The 21713-nt window shown below is 36.6% G+C and overlaps 1 protein-coding gene across 2 annotated transcripts; it reads left to right on the top strand.

Moving 5' to 3' along the window:
* The first annotated feature begins 9514 nt into the window (after window positions 1-9514).
* On the top strand, window positions 9515-21008 carry gng2 (guanine nucleotide binding protein (G protein), gamma 2). Of its 2 annotated transcripts, none has more exons than XM_026941752.3 (4): window positions 9515-9738; window positions 18898-18989; window positions 19915-20038; window positions 20146-21008. In XM_026941752.3, exons 3-4 carry the CDS (start codon window positions 19952-19954, stop codon window positions 20272-20274), a joined length of 216 nt encoding a protein of 71 aa, XP_026797553.1. In that variant the 5' UTR covers window positions 9515-9738; window positions 18898-18989; window positions 19915-19951; the 3' UTR covers window positions 20275-21008. The 2 variants fall into 2 exon arrangements, with proteins under 2 accessions (XP_026797553.1, XP_026797544.1); XM_026941743.3 differs by lacking the exon at window positions 9515-9738 and adding an exon at window positions 9846-10036.
* Window positions 21009-21713: the final 705 nt, after the last annotated feature.

The following is a 21713-nucleotide window of genomic DNA, read 5'->3' as shown; positions in this document are numbered from 1 at the left end:
TTGCTCACAGAACATCTTTTATCTAATTCCTTAACTTTTGAACAGGATGAATTGCTGTGAGCTAAGTGCTGGAGCCTTTTCTTATATTTGTCTTTAACTTTTCTCTCCTGTTAGAGTGCTTTATTTAGTTAAGCAATCTGTTCGTGGAGTTTGTCTCTTGCCTTTCTTGATTGTCTCCTTCCCTCCTCACATTGTCTGAAAAGGTAATGGTAATGGTAAGCAGAATGGAAACATATGATAAGTGTAACCCTTATAACAGTAATAACGCTTACACTCAATGTGAAAAAACATATTTTGAAAAGAGACAATTCTCCCTAAGTATACACAGAACACCACCATCATAACGTCTCAGATACACAGAAAGATTATTTCATTTGCACTACTTTCTGATCTTATGTCTACATCTAGAGCAGGGGTGTGAACAGCCCTGCCCTTTTTTCACAGACTCCATCCACCATTGGAGTGTGTCTGCTCACACCACTACCCTCCCCACTCACACTCATTGAGGTCTGTGCATGGCACTGATCTAGAGTTTAACCGTCACCGATAACTCATCCTTGAGAATCCAGATCTTATCATCTCAGCAAACTGACTAGCTTCAGGACTGTCAGGAAGGGTGGCAATTATCTCGAACAATGCTTCACATTTCTTTTGACATTCTTATGCCTCTCTCCACTTCTTGTGCTTCTGTCTCTGAGCCCTCTCACCAGGTCATTAATTGTCTTCTTTTTCCTGCCTCAATATCCCTTTTCCATCTCTCTCACTCACTCTTAATGTATTTTCCCCTACAGGATCAGCATCCCTTCTTGCACTGTACTTTCTCTGTCTTTCTGCAGCTGTCTAAGAAGATAGCCAATATGAAGACTTGATCAACTACCTCCATACTCAAAGTTAATATATACTTAATAAAAATTAATATATGATTAAAGTCACCATATGCACATTCACAAGCTGTTTCTAAGAGCCTCTTGGCCACTGTCAGTGTTGATTCCATTGTCCTAAATGTAAGTTTAAATATAGAAAATAATAATAATCCTAATAACAATAATAAATGTATATATTATCATATTTTATGATAACTTCTTCAGTTTTATCAATACAATCATTTAAAGAAGTAATAACCTTTCAACCCTGTAACAACCATTCGACACCGTTACATTCAAAAATGTTGCAGAGTTGAATGTTACAGGGTTGAAGGTCTGTACAAAAATGGCTAATAACTGCCTTAGCTGGCAAATATCTTTGCACCATACCATGGTATTCAGTCAATATTTGTTATAGTTTGCACCAAGAAACTAATATTCCTGATATTCCAATGAAACACAAACATTAAAAAAAATTTATGCTTTTTTTTTGCATTACACATTAAAAATATGTAAATCTATTAATGTGACTATGTGGAATATCCACAATTTCTCTTGTTAATTATATCAGTAGTAAGTCATGGGGACTGAAAGGGCACCAAATCCTGAAAATGTGCCTTGTAACACTTTTTGGTTTAAATCAAGTTACTCAACAATGATTTAAATTACAATTCAATTCAATTTTATTTCTAGAGCACATTTAAAACAGCTGAAGCTGACTAAAGTGCTGTACAGCTGAGAGGAATTAAGATTAAAAAGGCGCATCAACACTACAGCACAAGACAGGGTAACATAAAACAAAAACACACTAAAATATAAGAAAATATATATAGTATAAATCCCCTTAATAAAATGTCTAAGTGGACACATGGCATAAAATAACAAGGGTTAGATACAGTCATATGCCAAGGAGAAAAAATGAGTCTTAAGGCAAGATTTAAATTGATGGCACCAGGATGTAATATGGGAAGAAAGCAAGCTGGTGGAGGAAGTGTGATGCTCTGGGCAATGTTCCGCTGGGTAACCTTGGGTCCTGGCGTTCATGTGGATGTTACTTAAGTACACCCCTTCATGGCAACGGTATAAAGTGAGCCAACACAACGCCATAAATTAAGATAAAGAAGAAACGAGTCATTCAATTATGACAAAAGAATTGCTGCTGTATAAACGGAGGACAGGCCTGTCTCCCTGCACACACCCATAAGTCGTAAGCAAGTGCCTCAGCTGATGGAAGAGGTAGTGCTCAATTATTATTAATATGACATAAAATATATTTATTGGCATAGAAGTAATATATGTAACATATATAATATATATAATAAGTTTAAGTCAAAATAACCTTTGCTTCTGCCTTTCAGCCTTAACCCTTATTGTTAATTTTGTGCTCCCAGCTGTGTGTGTACTTGAACTTTTATGGAGTTTTGTGGGCGTATGCAGATGAGCTGTGACGGGAACACACTTTCCATGTTGCATGTGATTAACATATGTATGTGAGTATGAAGAAAATCAAACATTTCCAAAACATTTGTAAATCCTGTTGAAAATTTGGTGTAACATTTATACACAAGTTTACTAAAAGATTAATAAATGAGGCCCATTGTGTTCATAAATGACATGTTTCATGTTCACTAAAATCAATGTTAGACCATCATACATTCATTACTCTGTATGATATACCTTTGAGGGTATGTTTGAAAAAATATTAAGTAATTACATTATATTATTTATTACATCATTATGCACTAGTGGAGAAACACACAGAACAATCACCCATTTTTAAAAAAAAATATTGTGTTTTTTGTGTTAACAGTTAACTTTGAACAATGGATAGAATTAAGGAAAAAGTCAATGATAAGAGCAATCTGTGGCTAAAAGAAACAGCTACTGTTTCTAGCTATTTTCTATAGCTACATGGCTATTTTACTCCCACATTGATCATGAATGGCTAAAATCTTTTGCAAGGGAGCACAAACAATGGGAGCACACTATTCCCCTGTGTATTTATAACAAGTGCCATGGTGGTGAGGGTGCCACAAACAGAGCAGGTCAAGGTGCAAACCTGCTTAAAGCTCTTGGTGGCAATGATCTTCTCTGGGATCTGAACTGTGGTCATGTCAGTCTCATCCATCTTCAAAACATCCTGTGCCTCCGGGCCATGATGCCCCAGAACTGTTGCCATGTTGTCAGGAGACACAGCAACATCATGCCTGTTATTGTACCCTGTCTTTGGCATCTTAATTACTTTCTTGAAGAACAAAATCTATATAGTGACATGGCATATGTCATATTTTTGGCAACACCACGGACTGATGCTCCCTGCCTCAAAATGATATCTGATGCTTTCTTAAGGAAAACCACTAGCACTAAACCTCTATTTTATTTTGTATTTCTTGGCATTCTGTAAAAAAAAAAAAAAAAAAAAAGAAAGACAATAAAGCCTGTTGTATAGCTGTAATGCATGAAAAGTGGCAGCACTCAGATAGAAAAGACCTCTGCACTTGCAATTGATTGATGATACAGAGCTCATATTTTGATGATTATTGATTGATGATGCAGAGCTCGTATTCATATTTTTCCATTTCATTTATGTTATAGTAACCATAGTAAAACCATTATAGTTACGTATGTAACTGTGTAACTGCCAGCGGCCATGTTTTATCACCTGGCTACCTTCTTGTTCGCATACGCACACATGCTGAGACCTTGGTGACCATATGCTGTGGTGTTTGCTATAAAATACCATCATCAATGCCTATCTGTCCGTGAAACCTTCATGCTGAGCTTCTGCTGGGTTGGAGCTGCTTCCAAGTGACAGGAAACCCTGGGAGATAGCCAGTGTTCATACAAATATAGTTACATACATAATTAGCATTCTATTTCTCCCTTGCTAAGCAGCAGGGGTGGTGTTTTACACCTAGATAACCAGTATCAAAAAGTAACGAGGCTCCAACTCACCCTACGACTGACTGGAAGGGTGGTCAGATATGACCACTACACTCACACAACTGGGAATTCTGCACTGATATCCTTACTATACAGGCACTGAGCATACTTTCACCAGCATACAGGTAAAAGCTTACTTCTTGTGGGATCACAGAGTTTTGGTAATTACAGTAACAAATTGTCTTTACTTCCAGTTGCGTCCATAAGTGTGAAACTGGGAGTGTTACAGAATTAATTTCTTATAATCCCATGAAGTCATTTGTCAGTGTGCCACCTGAGGACTGGCATTGTAAATAAAATACATTGGCATGATATGATATAAGTAGTGAATTTCACTTTAGTGATTTTGTCTCTGGAGCTATTGCCTATAGAGCAGAAATGTTTAATTTCAAACAAACCTTCTCTGAAGTGCCTCTACCTGCATGTGGGTGTAGCCGTGTAGGAGGACAGCATGGTGGCGCAGCAGGGTACAGGTAAAATTTTCCCTTTGCCATAGCATATGTTTGCAGAAACTGATTTGATATATTTCCGATTATTTGCTTTAAAACAAGATCTTGGTGAACACAGACTGTTTTTAAACTAAACGCCACCACAAGCAGACTTGCTTTTTACTTCCTCGTTCCAAAATGAGCATAATATGTTGTAAAATTGGCAACCACACCGCCTCTCTGTTTTCCAAATGAGTCACACTCTAAGAGGGTGTGGGCACTTAGCATATGAACAAAACATTTACATTTATATGTAGGATAGAGATTTACATTTAATATTTACATTTAACATTTAGATTTGTATTTAAAACTTATATTTAACATTTAAATTTATATATAACATTTATATTTAACATTAAGATTTACATTTAAAACTTACATTTAACATTTACATTTAATATTTACATTTAACATTTACATTTAATATTTACATTTAACATTAAGATTTTTATTTAAAAACTATATTTAACATTTACATTTAATATTTACATTTAACATTAAGATTATATTTAAAACTTATATGTAACATTTGAATTAATATTTAACATTAAGATTATGTTTAAAGCTTAAAACTGTTATTTGACGAGTTACTATCTAAATGTTTCACAGCAGCCTCAAATGTTCAGAAAAAGTCAGAGAGAAAAGAGAATTCAACTTTTTACATAAAACTCCCCCCAAAAACATGTCAGTAAGTGGATTGGTTACTGGTGTGTGTGATTTATTGATTGAATATCACTGATTTATTGATTGAAAAAGCAAATGCAAAAAGGATTGCTAAGGCTTTTTTTGGCTGAGTAGCTTGTAGATAAGTAACTCTGCATTTGCATTTTAATTCTGGAAGCCACTGTACATTGCTGTGCACAAAACTGCAATGCAAACACATTTTGCAGCTGAATGTGAATTATGCACGCTCATAAAGGCAAGTGCAAATAGGCCTGAATGTTTGAATTAGCACTCTAATCTAATTAGCATTTGAAATTGAATAAAGTCTGGAGAATGGTGCAATGCTTTCAGAGATTCAGTTACTGTTGTCAGGCTTGTTCTGCATATTTGCCTTCTTTGCAATTATTTAACCTATTTTAACCCTGGTTGGTGTTGCATAGCCTATGGCTATTATTTAATAATACCCATTATAATACATCAAATTATATGAAATAATTTTACTTGTACCTTAATGCTATATCAAACTGGCCCCAAGATAAGCATAAACACACATTGCCAGTCTGAGTTATTTGGTATCAACTGCTGTGCGCGCTTAAAGACGACCTATTGTCACAAGGTGGCGGTGTTGGATATGTGATTTCTTTAAATGTTTAAGCCTTGTGGCCCTTGATGGGCTGTATCAGGTGTGGCAGATAACCAAATAATGACTAATCCTTTAAGAAAAAACATCTCAGAAGATATTTTTGGGACAATTTTGTACACTCAGACATGTGTTAGTTTGAATTTTACATCAAACATTTTAATCATGATTTTACCTTTGCATACAAGAAGACTATATAAGTGAATTTCCTTGTTTCTAGCTTTTCCCCAATCAGTTCACTGCAGCAAAAGTAAACCAGCAAATGTTGGCACAGGAGCTCTCAGGAATGCATTTGTTTAATTTTTGTTAATTTTCTGCCCAATGATTTGTTGTTAAGACCATTAAAGACCTAATATTTGCCATTTTGGGCTTGGCCCATTTTTTTGCTCAGGAGTGTATGTTGCAATTATGGGAGAATGGACCAGTTTCAGTCAGCTGATTGAACTGGGTCAACCATTGTAGAAAAAAGTACTATAAAAAACTGGCAGTTTCAAAGTTATGTCCCTAACTCCATCACAGCCTTACTCATAATCACATGTTAGAGACAGATATGCAACAGAAAATGTAATTAGATTAGGGGATTTAGTTTAATTAATTTTATAAAAATTAATTAATGGAGCAAGTGGAAAGATGATGCACAATATTTTTTCCATGCTTGGCAAGATTCAAAGTTTGGATTGGGGGTTGAATTAGACAGCATATGGTATTGTTACCAGTGCAACTATGGCAGAGAAGCTCAAGACTGACAGGTCATCCCCTGTGTGCCATCAGAACCCTGATCCAGAATGCAGCTGTTCTCCTTCAAACATGTACAAATTCTCCCACATCACACTGTTGCTACCTTCCCTCAGCTGGCTCTTTGAGGGTGTCCATATCAGATTTTAAACACTGATGCTTGCATACAAACCTAGCTTCCATCTTCTAATAAACCCTGCACCATGTTCCCTCTGAGCCCCTAGCATGGCACGACATGACATCAAGATTCTTCTCTGTACTCGAACCAAAGTAATGGAATGAACTTGCTGTCTGAACAGCTGAGGTCACTGCCTATTTTTAAAAGAAGACCAAAAACCCACTTTTTCATTGAAAACTTACACTCTACATATTAAAAAAAACCCTCAATTTGTACTGTATTTTTCTTGTTGTACTGAATATAATACTCAGACAGAGTTTAAATGTTGTAATATTTTCAGACAATGGCCTATTTATTTATTTATTTTAGTTTTTACTAACATTAGAATATGTTTTGTGGTAGAGATTAAAGAACACTTCTGTAAGTCACTCTGGAGAAGGTAAAAAAAAAAACTAAATAGGGTGAATTCAGGTATATTGGGACAGTTTAATTTATCAGCATTTATTTTTTGACCTGATAAAGCAAAAAAAAGTCAAATCATATGCTACGAAGCCCTTGCAGTGGATCTGCTTGAAAGAAATAGCATGACTTAATTTATGTGACTTCATGTAAGTGTGTGTGTGGTCAGCATCAAACAGGAAATGATTTTTGGTGTCAGCTGCTACTGACACCAGATTGCCCCCCAAACACCCCCCCATATATATATGGGGGGTGTATATATATATATGTATGTATATATATATATATATATATATATATATATATATATATATATATATATAAACAGACAATATTGATTTCTTACACATTACTATACTGTATACTATCTTCATACTAACGTCATGTTAATCACTGTCTGCTTAACTGTAAGTCACTCTGGATAAGGTAAAAAAAAAAAATAAAAAACTAAATAGGGTGAATTCAGGTATATTGGGACAGTTTAATTTATCAGCATTTATTTTCTGACCTGATAAAGTAAAAAAAGTCAAAACATATGCTACGAAGCCCTTGCAGTGGATCTGCTTGAAAGAAATAACATGACTTAATTTATGTGACTTCATGTAAGTGGGTGTGGTCAGCATCAAACAGGAAATGATTTCAGAAATGTATCTTGTTGAGTATTTTGTTTTGTTAAGCTTAGACAAGTTGGAAATTCAAAAACTGTCCTGAATCCATGTTTGAATTCACCTTAAAATAAAAAAAGTGAAAAATTCTTGTAAATTGCAGTTTTGAGCAGTGAACTTAAGCAGCCCACAGAAATGTCATTTAGAATGCCAGGTGTATTTCTACAGCTGTTAAATACAACTGGCAATAGAGTGAGGCTATAGTCATTGAAAAAAAATTGAAATATTAAAGAGACATCAGTAATAACCTGTTACTGTAATTTTGTTAATGGTCTAAGAGGCTATTGGTGTTATAGTCTGTGTATCTGTCTTTTTCTTGAAAAGATTGTGGAAACATGGGGATTGGGTTATTGTCTGACTTCATTTGTTGATATAAAAAATGAAACATGATGGGAAGAAATATTAGATTAGATAATATTAATACAATCTTTTACTCGTAGATTTTGTTCCAAATGAGAATAAGTCGTTCTTGTAATTCTATTGCTTACAACTACCAAGCTGTACAGGAAATCGTTCATCTACCACTACTGTTGCCATGGCGACTAGAGGGGAAATCCATTTCATCAGCTGTCTTCGTCATACTGCCCTCCTCCTGTTTTTATCCTTCTTCTTCCCTCCCCCACTTAATTTTTCCTTCTTCTACCATAATTTCTTTGCTCTCTGTCTGGTTTACCTATGTTTCATGCAGGACACATGAATTAATGCCTACAACATAAATATTACATCACAATTGGCTTGCCAATTCTTTTCATATTGGAGATTTTATTTGCTCACTGGCTGCTATTTGATGTGTGTTTTGAATTTGCGTGTGATTAGGCTGAGCAAAAAAAAAAAAAAAAAAAAGGTATTTGGAATGATAGAATTGGAAAGATAAAAGCCTTAGGTAAAAGCAAAAACACATGCAAACTAAGCATCTGTGTGTGTGCATTCTGTTGTGTCTATGGCTGACTGGACGCTTTGTTTAGTGGGCATGTGTGAAGGTGTGAAGCTCTAGGTGACAGTGCCTACACTGATGACCTTGTAGTAATTCCACAGGGGAATAGGGCAGGACAGCAGCTGCTACTGACACCAGATTGCCCCCCAAACCTATATATATATATATATATATATATATATATATATATATATATATATATAAATATAAATATATATATAAACAGACAATAATTATTTCTTACATATTACTATACTGTATACTATCTTCATACTAATTTCATGTTAATCACAGTCTGCTTAAGTGTTTGTGATGTTAATAATAGATGTGAAACTGTGTATGTATATTTATGTACCAGGAAATTAGTGAGTAATCAGAGCAGCTAGGTTTGATTTCACTAACTGATAAATAATCAGATTAAAAAAAGAAATTAAATAATTTCATCACTGTCATTTAAAGACGTTTGGCTTAACATGCACTTAACTACTCTCACAGTCTAAAACCCTTTTTGACTCCTATATCATTCCTTATAATATTATTCTAATCCATCCATCCATCCATCCATCCATCCATCTATCCATCCATCCATTTCTTTTTCCTGGGGAAATATTGGGAACTCATGATTTTCCATTTGTCATTCTCTCACACATTTTATAATCCCAAAACTATAACACTTGCTTGTTTAGCTTCTTTGTGTGTGTGTGTGTGTGTGTGTGTGTGCAGCCTTTGTCTGTGGGGTGCCACCTGGAATTTTTTAATCTTCTGCGGCTGTAATATTGTCAGAGCACGCACATTTGGATTATTACAAGCTGTGTATGTAAGTGAGTAAGTTTGTGCATGTATGCATAGAGAAAGAGAAAGAGTTAAAATGCATAGGGAAAGAGAAAGAGTTTAGCAAGAAAAAAGGGTAATATCTCTCTCTCTCTCTCTCTGTCTTTCCCTCCCTCTCTCAGTCACGCTCTTTGGGGGAGGGGCAGTTGTGCACATTTATCTGTTCTTGCTCTCAACACTGTACCAGAGCCACAGCACAGGACTGGCTGCCCTGTGCATGCTGTGAAAGACAGAGGTTGTGTAGAGGAGCAATTCTACTGGGCAGAACTGCACCACATCACATACACTGGAATTAGTGTCTGAGGTGCACAAATATAAAACGTGCCTGGCAGAACAAGATAAAGGTGCATGAAAGCAACAGTGTGACTGTAGGATGAAGCATCTGTAGGAGGAGAGCAGGTATGAGCCTTTGTATTTTCCTTTGGACACTGTCTGGCTATGTGCAAGTGTGTGTTCCCAGAGAGAGGGGGAAGTGGGTTTGAGTTGGCTTCCTGAGTGATTCCACTAGCTGTTGGGCGGAGCATGAGAAGGGCTGTCAGCCAGAGTGGTGTAGCAGACAGTGTGTGTGTGCATGTGTTTATGCATGTGTGTGTGGCAAAAGTGTGAGGAAGAGGGACAGTGCGTGAGAGAACATTTGGCTACTACTACTGATTTTGGAGTCTCCGAGAAGAAATAAACAGATACATAATCTGAGAAGGTAAGCTGCAGACTTTTACAGCTCACTGTGGAAAAGGAAGAAGCTGCGGATGTGTACTTGTGCATGTAAGAGGGAGATCTATCTGTGAGATAGGTGGGCGTTACGGCAGAACCCAACAAAATTGACTCTGAGAAAATGTGGCATTTCCTCATCAGTGTTTTTTGGCAGAATGTACATGTCTGGGTTTGGCTGAACATACGTGTGTATTTGATTAATGTGGTTTGTGTGCAATGCCTTTGTGTATGAGTGTGTGGCTGTGTGGAGAATGTTCCATCAGGGCGGTGTTGAGTGGAGACACCACTCATCCATAGCTATTGCATATGTGTCAGTGTACATCATCGTTAACATGGACAGGAGAAGACTCCCAAAAGAGCTTGACTGCTTATCATTAAATAAAGAATAAGAGAAGAATTCACTTCCACAGTGTTCCATGTGTAGAACGAAGCCTGTTAGAAAATGCCTTTTGGATCAGTTTGTACTTCCTCTGTGTATGTGTTAGAAAAAGGGATTCATGAAAAAAAGGGGGGAGGGGATAAAGAAGATACTGGAGAAAGAACGATGGCTGAGGGAGGAAAAAGTAGCCTATTTGCGAGGAATCCCCAAGGAGTCCCTGGCGATTTCTTATAACGGTCAAACAGATTTGCTTCCTTGTAAGAAAATTATTAAGGGATATTTGGGTGTGTAATGGGAGGCTGATGATTCAGTGCTCTTTGCTATACAGCAATGCAGCTCATCATTCATTTCCCTGAATGGGGCCCATAACACACTATATACTGAAGCAACATAGATCATGGCTAGCCTGAAATACATAACGTGAGCTTTTATCTCGCCCTCTGGTGCTTGCCATTTTGTTTCTTTTGTGCTTACCACAGCTATGTGCCATGTTATGTAACAGTGAGCATCTCGTTACATTCAGGCGTTGCTGTATGTGTGCATACTTGTCTTATATGTGGGCCAAGGTTTTGACACCTCATGGTATATGTATGTGGTATTTTTGTCTAAAATATAGTATATGTTTTTTTTTAAGTCTTAAAAGAAAGAATAGGGAAATGAATGAATAAATCATGAAAGAGAAACACACAAGAAAGAGAACTGTGTGTGTGTGTGTGAAGAGAGATGATGATATTTTTCAGTTTTCAGTTTTTCATTTTTTAAAAATTTTTATTTTTATCATTTGATGCTGGAAATGCACATATGTTAACATCACACTACCACAGGCACTTAAAGAGAAACAAAAGACATAATCGTGTTTTTTCCCCAAGCTTCCCCCAGTGCTTGGGGAAAAAACATGATTATGATTAAACCTTGCAAAATGTCAAACTAGTCATCATAGAGTTGGAATGACTTAGCAGCTTTTGTCCACCCTGGGCCCCAAATAATCACTCTGCATACACACAACATGGTGTGCTCTTTCTCACAATGAAAGACTATTAACCACCTGGGTCTGACTATGCTTTGATTTTAGAATGGTGTATAGTGTAACCTCTCTTATATGTTAGACAGTATATGTTATCTGTACACTTCATTTTAAACCCCTCTTTAAAATGACCTTAGACAGTTTATCATAACATTAAATTGAGTCTGAATTAGAGCAACACGACATGAGAAAAGTACTGCTATATTTTGTGATCACTACATACTTTGCAATATGTTAACCCCTTGAACACCAAGCTTTATTATTCAGTTATTAATATTCAAGCATATATTGCAGTATCTGCTATGAATTATTCAGTTCTGAAGGAAAAATAATAGGAAAGTTATATAGTTACAAGAGTAAGGAATGCAAGGCTAGACCTGCTAATGTGTCCTGGAAGTTTAACCATTGATAATGCATGGTTAAAAATTGACCTACATTATTCTTACTAAAATGATTTGAATTTATTGCATCATCTGAATACTGTGATTCATCCACATACCTACAGAAATTCTCATTATGAACATCTCTGACATCCAAACTACGTGGTTAGTTTAAATAGTGATTTGTTCATGTTATATGCAGGATTCTGTGAAATCGGCATTGCACAGCAATTTGACAGTGGCTTACGAACAGTATATTTTGCAGCGTATTCAATGCTGACCACTAATGGGGAGTCAGCAAAGATAAAAGATCTAATGAACTGTTGCCAGGAAAAAATATAGTTCTCAATAAATGTTTGGAGAAAAGCTTAATAGAATGTGTTTTAGAAAAGCTGCAGTGGTTCGTGTAGGTAATAAAAACCAATGACATCCTGATATCAGCATCCAGGAAAAGCCATGTCTAACATTTATCTTTTAATCTGAATTATAATTATGGCAGTATTAAGAATTCTGCAGTTGCATTGTTAAATGCAGCTAGTGTGTGTGTGTGTGTGTGTGTGCAAATGGACTAGTTTGTGTGTCGTTCATTCTACACACATTCTCCTGTAGAATGTGCAGTGTGCACAGCTCTGAATGTTTGGAATATTATTAACTTCTCAGGAGTCTTGGGAGTTCTTGGCAGAGTGGTCCATTTTGAAGGAAACCATGTTTATACCAGTCCTTTGGCTACACATACACACATGCACACACACATAAACCCTCCCTCTCTTTCACTGACACACACACACACACACACACACACACACTCAGACACTTGCTCCTGTTTCCCTGGAAACAAAGTGTTCTCTGGAACTGGTATCATTAAAGCCTTTTCAAGCCCTAATTCAGGTGAAAGACCTGCAATTTGTCTCATCACGTTTTTACTGTAAGCCATGTGCAAATTATGATTGTGGTCAACATGCAAACAATGAGAAAAAAATCATATAAGAACATAATACTTCCTTGGGTACAATATATAAGTATAATACAGATATTTCCCAAAATATATTATGTTGCATATGTTTTTCAAATGATATATTAATCAAATACATATGGCAGCAAGCTTTAAATCACAGCCTAAACTATTGACGAGACCATGCTTGTGTTAGCATTGAAAAGTTTTAATGTTGTCTAGCTTGATCTCTTAACCCTCAAAGATGGACTGGGTGTGAAACAGTCCTGGGACTTGTTGCTGTATGCTCTTCATTCGCAGCTGAAAGCTAAAATCAGGTCAGGAGTGGTTGCATGTTTTAAGTGCTTTATGCTCAGAGAATAAACATTTTACAGCCCATTTGAGCAGTGTGTTCAAGAGAAATGTGCAAGCAGAATAACCTGGAGTCATGCTTCTTGCACACGCTGCTCAACAATATATTGGTATATAAATGAAACAAAGGTTTATGAGGGATTTAGCTCCAGAATTACACTGGGCATGGAATAGCTGGTGTACCTTCTCAGTCCCCACTGTGTCTGAGACACTGTAAATGTTTGTGTGACTGGAGACATAAGTGGAATAAACCACCAGGTGACCCGTGGTGTAAAGCCAGAATAACATGATTAAAAATCTCCTCTTCGTTTCTTTTCTTATGTGGCGATGAACTTGAAATATTTAATCTTCTATTTGCTGGGGACACGGAACATGGGGGTCTATTTTTGTGCAAGTGCAATTTACTGGATAACGATGGCGTGTTTCTATTTTGGTTGGCCGAAATAGCCATTTCCCCCCTTTTGCGCACATTGTGCCTTTTGTGGTCATAAATTAATGCACTGTGCTGATGTGGATGGAGTGTCATTCTCTATGTCATTCTGTCCTTATTCTACTATTATTACATATAAAATCTATTCACAGCAAAAACACTAACAGAAATATATTTGTTGTAAGTTGTCTCAGTCAGCTGGTTATTGTTACCAGTAAAAATTTTAATAAAATAAGTAAAATCTATTCGTATGTCATTAAAAAATTGTCACTGTGCTGCACTGCACACACTTGGTTTCTTAAAGGGAAATGATTTGATTACCTTTCACAGCAGCACACTTAACCACACCTTGTAATGATGTATTGACTCAAACCCATCCCCTCTTTACATATGCATTGATGGTCATGAAGTAAAATATGCAATGCGCCGATTTTATGTCTTGTTTTGCGTGTGCACTATGAGCATGCACATTTCTGTACATTTATAGGTTGTTGTCGTATTTTTCCATTTCGCTGTTTATGATTGAAAAGAAATTTGTAAGAAATGCTGAACAGAAGTTTGCAAGTTTTCTGGTGAGGTGGATTGCTCGAATTATATATATATATATATATATATATATATATATATATATATATATATATATATATATATATAATTATATATTATATAATTTATAATATATTATTATTTTATATTTTACAATTAACTGAGTTTACTCAGATAAATTATATTGGTGAGAGGACCCACAAACAAGACTGCTGTAGCGTATATTTCAGTCTATCACTTGGCGAAAATGAACTTAGATGCACAGACATGCACAAAACCACAGTGTTAATGAACTGAAGTGTGTGAAACTGTTTGGTATAATCAAACCTTTAGGGAACTATGCACACTCTCTAACAGAGACCATGCTGATGAGGAACAAATGGGCAGTCTAACAGCTGAGTCACTCACCCCAGGAAATAACAGGCTTGTGTCCTAGGCTTGGTTTCTCTGGAGTGTTTACATGACTGTAAGTTGCTGGAGGAAATGGCTTTATTTTGCACCTATATCACAGCACTGTTGAGATCTCAGATATGATTGATCATTTATTTATTTTTTTTTAGTAACATTACAGCTATGACATAATTAGTTTCATAATTAATATCATATTATCTTTACATATTTGTAATTATTTTAGTTTATATATTAACACTGATTTCCCAGGGACTTGTATGATTGACACCCCACATTAATGGATAAAAAAAGTGTTATTGTTGATATGGTGAGGTTTTCTGAGAGATATTTGTTAAGCATTTTTGGAAGGAGTCTCTAGTGTCAGTGCTTTGTAGAGGTAAGCTAGTTCCATTCTGTTTTACAGGCTTGTGTCCTAGGCTTGGTTTCTCTGGATTGTTTACATGACTGTAAATTGCTGGAGGAAATGGTACAAGTGACAGGCTGGTGAGGCAACTACTACTAAAAGCTATAATGTACTGTAGGAATTAACTTGCTGACTTTAAAAAACATTAAACATAACTATAAACAAATAACAAGTCTGAAATTTTGTTGTTTAATAAAAAAAAGTCAGTGTTGGCAAATTGCTGTGGAATAAAACACTCCAGGAAACTTTGGGGTGGTAACTCATCACACAGCATTGCATTGCATTGTTGATTATTTTCCTATGACAGTACAACTCCAGTGTTTTATTCATACATATGTTATTCCATGTGGATGGATTGCACTTGTGTATGACTTGACTCAAATTTTAGTATAAGCTGTTTGTTTCCAGTGGACATGCTCAGAAAATTTTGAATCCTTAAGGCTTTTTCGGTTGTTCCTCAGGAACCCTTAAAGATTCAAAGTAGAACCTTTCAGGAAGCTATGAACCCTTAATTATCCAGCAAATGTTTAAGTAACCCTTGAAGAACCCTTTTCACTAGAGTGTAGGATATTAGGTTATAGCCATGACTCTAGACTAGATTATCTAGTTATCAAACTGCCGTCAGAATAGGTATTGACAAAGGGAAGATGTGGAAATATTAAATGTTGTGTGGAAGAAATTAATGAATGTGGGATCATGGGATTCCCTGGTGCTGCAGAGCTCCTCTGGAAGGGTCCATTTATCAGAGTGTGGGATACAGCAATGAAAGCTTAAATATTTTCTTTAGTTGTATTCTTGTATTTAGTTGTATTTTCAAAAGTATTAGAAAAAAAAAAAAAAACAACTTAAATTATAATATTTCCTTTTTCTCATTTTCTCATACAGAATTATTGGCACCCATGGTCTGATCATAAATGTCTAAAATGAGTAACACAAAGTTGTGTTTGCACATATGCATTTAAACAATAAACACAATGAACAATTAATAATATTTATTTAACATAAAACATAAAACATTTTCTAAAGTATTGCAATGTTTTTCTACAAAACACTGGGTTTAATTAAGCATTCTCTGGAAAGAATAACAGTGCTCTCACTCTTCCTGTAATGACCACATTTAGACCACATTAATTAGACCACATTTTTTGAATGGCTCAAAGTTTTAGATTTTAAACAGGTTCTACTTGTATTACCCCAGAAGGGTGCTCTAATGTTTGTAACAGGACATTTTAATATCCCAAAAACTGTCTGCCTCTGCCATGTGGTTGTTTCAACAAAGTGAATGACCCAGTAGTATATCAGATTTAGCTTAGAATATACAATATATCTCCTGATAGGAGTGGTCTCTTCCAGAATGACAATCTTCTCATCCTTAGGGCACAAGAGCTCAATGAAAGCTTTGATGAGTATGAAAATGATGTAAATCATATCCTATGGCTCCAGTCGCCAGATCTAAACTTATTTAAACACCCATTGGAGATTTTGGATTAACGGCGCTCTCCATCCATAAATTCATTCATAAATAAAACAAGTATTGTCTTTATATGATATTAATGAATTTTGACCTCATGAATTTATTTCTTTCTCTACAGCAGCTGAAGTAGAGAACGGCAATAAATGGACAAAAGCAACGATATCACACCATCGTCAGACTGTAGAAATAGGGAAGAGAAAGACAGAAGGTTAAGATGTGAGTGAAAGGCAGGGCAGCATATGGAAAGAGGAAGAAGGGTTGCCATTTCTTCAAACATACACACAAACACAAAATCATACAGCAAGGGGGAGATTGTAAGACTAATCATAATGCCCATTCTTTTTACATTTTGGCAAATTGGGTTCCTCACTGCAGCCACAAAAATAAAAAGTTCTCTTTATTTGTGTGCCTTACTAAAGGTTAGTGGGAGATTAGTGGGTGATTGTGAGTGTATATGTGGGCAGATGGGTGTATGTGTGCTTTCTTTCAGATTTGACACTTAAACCATGTTGCACTCGTTAATTCACACCAGAGAAAGATTTTCCACTGTATTTTTTTAAATCACAATTTTACAGTTTATGTTCTATAATGTTAAAAGGGTGCTAAAAGACTCTCTTTCCTTCCTGTTTATCAATAGGGGACAGACCTGAGTAATGAGTGGGCATATGGATGATTAAACAAAATCATCCACAATGCTCTCCCCTACTCAACATATCCCTTGATATTGATCATTTGCTCAGGGAAGTGCAGATTCACCGCACAGAAATCTACACCTTAGGATCACTAAGATACACCAACCATTACACAGGAATGCTCCCACTTCCTGCACCTCTCACCTCACATACCACAGTAAGCACATCGTTGAGTCTGGCCAAACTCTTAGGTTGACATACCCAGTTCACTTTTCCTATTCATGTAGCTGCTCTCTCTCTCTCTCTATCTCTCTCTCTCTCTTTCTGAGCCCCTATAAGGTAAAGCAGTGAGCAGTATGATGTGAGGACAAACAGGAACTGAGATTCAAAGGTTCACTGTCCCCAATGTACGCTGATGTTCCTAGCTTCAATAAACCATTTTCGGTTTGATTAGCAGGGCTGGGCTGGCTCTGAAATGCACTCTCAGCTAATTAAATGTGAGTTTCTGTATGCTTGGCCTGGGTATGGCCTTAGTGTTGATTTCAGAGTGGAACATTTCACCTCTCCTGGATGCTTTGCCGTCTCGGTTGCCTAGCAACTGATGTCCGTTGCAAAAGAGGGGTTACTGGTTTCAGTGTGACATTTTTTCCCAGTCTTAATGAAGGGCACTAATGAAAACATTGCCTAAAATTGTCCTAACCACTGACTTGTCATGTTAAACAGAGGATAATGGTTTTGACAAGGTTTACTCCTCTTTTTTAGCGATCAGCTTCAGGATGAAAATGAGAACAGCAGCAGTTGGTCAATTTAGATCTGAGCTATTCTGGGGAGTACAAATACCGTTTTAGGCTGAATTCCCAGTGGGTCTCTGCTTCCTGCTTGCAACAATAATGTTGTTAACTGTGGCTTAGAAAATGACACAGTGACTTCAGTGCAATAATGCAATAAGTCCAGGAAATGTGATTGGAGGTAATCTGGTAAGAAAGAGAACATTATAAATAATTACGTGGACAGCAGGAGACTCACTTCATTAAAGAGTTTTATTAGTAAGGCATAATATGGTACAGTGAAACTATGTTCCTGGATGAAGTTAAGTTGTGTCAGCATGTGTTTAACTAGAAACAGAACAGATCGTACACTTGTGCCTAGATGAATTATTGAAGAACGGATGTAATACTGTAAAAAAAATAATAGAGCAGTTTTATCAAAGGTTGCTTGGTTACTTCCTCCTTCTTCTGCCTCCTTCTCTTTCTCTCATTTTCCCTGGGTGTATTTAAGCCAGCAGGCTGAGCTGGACTCATTAGCGAGACTGGGGTCAGTGACAGCTGACACATTGGCGCCCCCTGCTGCTCTCTCTCATTAGTAGGCCTTTGTGGTTAACCTTTCTGCAGATGGGCCTACTGAGATTAAAAACTCTAATACACCACACACCCTTTGAGCTCACAGTCCTGACAGGTGTGTCACAGCATGCTATCAATATCCATGTAGGGGAACAAACAACACAAAGCCTAAATGCACACTTGCACACTCTTTGACACAGCATGTCGTTGTTTTATCTGTGTTGCAATATTACACTACAATGAAACACACACATGCACAAACACACACACCCACACACACACACCCTACCACATCACATTAATAACTGGGAAATATCATGCAGAGCTCAGTCTGTGATACTGAGATACTGACACCCAGTAGAGCTAACCCAGTAGTCTGCACTACTGAGGGAATAGTCTGTTGTTGCTCTTTAGATAAAACTGTGTGTGTGTGTGTGTGTGTGTGTGTGTGTGTGTGTGTTTGAAACTTTTCTGTCTATTTTTGGAAATATTTTCACAAGAATCTAATTTTTATCTTTCCTATAGGCTGAAGTCTGAATAGAGGGACACAAGATTGGACCTTGAGCAGTGACATTCAAGGGGTAGAGTGAGCTGAAAAGACTGAAGAGAGATTTAAGGTACCGCATCCACAAAGATTAAATATCAGGTACATACATGACCTTCACACAAATTGGAGAGTCTGACAAGTCATACATCACATGCCAATCTGGAGGATCTGGAGCCAGTCCCAGTAACATTGGGTGCAAGGTGGAATAATCCACCCCAAATGGGATGCCAGTCCATCGCAAGGCACCATACATATACACACTCACACAAAGGGACAGTTGAGCATATTCAATCCTTCTCATGATATGTTTTTGGGGGCTGTGCCACCATGCCACCCAGTGCCTTTATAGCATCATCTACACTGCTGTCATCATGGGTTTAATAATGGGTTAATCAGAAATTGTACAAAATGCAAAGTAAAACTACCAGTTATTACAGATCTTGGGAATGAAATTATCCTGTGGATCAAAGGCGTCAAAGGAGAATAGCAAAAACCCTGCAAGCAAATAGGCGTGCCACAACCACAAATAACAACTGAATTTACATCAACATTTTTAATGCCTCAAAGTACTCAAACCTTGACACTATTGAGCATCTTTGGGATGATGTGTGCTATCTGCAGCAAGTCTGTGCAGCTATCCAATTTACAGCCACTGTGCAATGTGATGATTTGCACACGGTACACCATTGCAAAACACATCCAGGATCTTGTAGAATCCATGTGCAAGCTTTTCTAAATATGAAAGAAAATGCAACACTACCAGATAGTACAACCAGAGAACTTTCTCTTTATGGTAGTGTTATTTGTTATCAGTGTTATTTGTTTCTTTTAGTCTGCATCAGGACAAAAATTCAGCACAAAGGCGGTAAAATCCGTGGTTCCTATCTCATGGTGTTGCTAGGCAGTGGTATTAAAAGGAAATGTTCAGCCATGTGATTTTGATTAATTGACATATTTGACAAACATAATTAATATTGGTGTGTGTCCTTGTGCAGTACTGTTCGTGTTTAAGCCTCCCAGTCCAGCAGACTCATGGCTAGCAACAACACTGCCAGCATCGCCCAGGCACGTAAACTGGTGGAACAGCTCAAGATGGAAGCTAACATTGACCGTATAAAGGTGAGGGAAAAAAACAATGCATAGACAACCATGCTATCTAATGTATTAATCAGAAAGATATATCTGAACTTACCATCTATGACATTTCACATGTTGGTCACTGGCAGGTGTCTAAAGCGGCTGCAGACCTGATGTCATACTGCGAAGCTCACGCTAAGGAGGACCCTCTGCTGTCACCTGTGCCTGCTTCTGAGAATCCCTTCAGGGAGAAGAAGTTCTTCTGTGCCATCCTGTAAGCAGTGATGGCTGGCCTTGGGCATGCCTGCTCCATCTGGGACCCACACACATTGATGTTAAGAACGAAAACCTTTTAGCGAGGGCTGAGGGGCAGGCGTGCAGTGACTCCTCAACCTCACCTGGTTCTCCATGCTCCCCGTGCAAAACCCCAGCATGGAGGGAGGGCCAGAGCTGTGCATGTTTACAAGGGAAAGCACAGCCAACATGAGCAACTGGCTTTACAGCAGCTCAAGCTGGATATGATGTGTAAATTGCAGTATTAATGCGGTATTTTGTGGTCCCTATGAGGTATTCAAATGTTTTGTTTGATTAAATTAAGTTGATCATGATTTCGAAGCTGATCACTGAGCAAAGAACCATGGATTGTCATGGAAATGTTCTGATTTCTTCTTTGTTTGCTCTATTTCAATAATCATTGATTTCTCTTAAATGAATCTGGTATATATGACTTAGGTAGCTTTCTATGTATGTACTTTTTTTAATTTAATAATAATAGATAGGTAAACGCATTTTTTTATGAAAGATTTGCACACATACAAATATTCCTAACAGATACGTATCTTTATGAAACTGATTACAACATTTGAATATGTATAGCAGGCAATTTAATTTTTTGTCTCCTTCAAAAAGATAGGTCTTTTTACTATTTGTAAAAATCAACTGTGTTGTGCTGTATGGTTTGAATGTCTGTGGTGATTCCAATAATAACTGCATGAAAACTTAAAAATTAAAAGTCTTTTTGTCTTTTTTTTTTTTTTAATTATTAAAACCACAATGAGGAATTTGTAAATTCAATTCTGATAATGAAAATTTATGATATTTTAGCATGGATACTTAAGTATTTATACTTAAATTTGTAGATACTTTAAGATATTTACATGTGTAACCAAAAATAGTTTCAAAGCTAGTTTTAGAGTTACACGTAAGAATTTTAGAAGAACATGGTTTCAGCATATTCTCAGCAGAATATTTTATAGTTCTTAGACTACTAGACTAGACTTTTTGGTCTGAAATTCCTGTCTGTTAGAAAAAGTGCATTTACACATATAATATCTATATAATGTTAATATAATATATACAAATATTTTCCCTAACATGACATATCAACTGGTTGTCTACACAAAAATACTGTTGTTATTTGCTTACTCAGAAACTCAAAAGCAGAATAAATGTTAAAAAGTGTTAATTAATAAAGTGCCCTTGATATCCACAGCAGTGACAAGTAAGGTGAAAAAACAGTCAGTGTTTCTGTAAGTAATGTGATGAATAATTACACTGTTCATGCAGATGGATGCCCAGCTATAACTGATAGTATTTTCAAAATTTCAAGGCAGAATGCACAGCAAACAATTACATTCCTGCTTTTATCATGATAGTAATTGTACAGGAATTCCAGCTATAATATGACATAGATGTGTTCTCAGGTGAACTGCTGTCC

This window comes from Pangasianodon hypophthalmus, chromosome 3, assembly GCF_027358585.1.
Source record: "Pangasianodon hypophthalmus isolate fPanHyp1 chromosome 3, fPanHyp1.pri, whole genome shotgun sequence".
NCBI lineage: Eukaryota > Metazoa > Chordata > Actinopteri > Siluriformes > Pangasiidae > Pangasianodon > Pangasianodon hypophthalmus.
The sequence above is the reverse complement of the archived record's forward strand: the minus strand, read 5'-3'. Positions and strand labels throughout refer to the sequence as shown.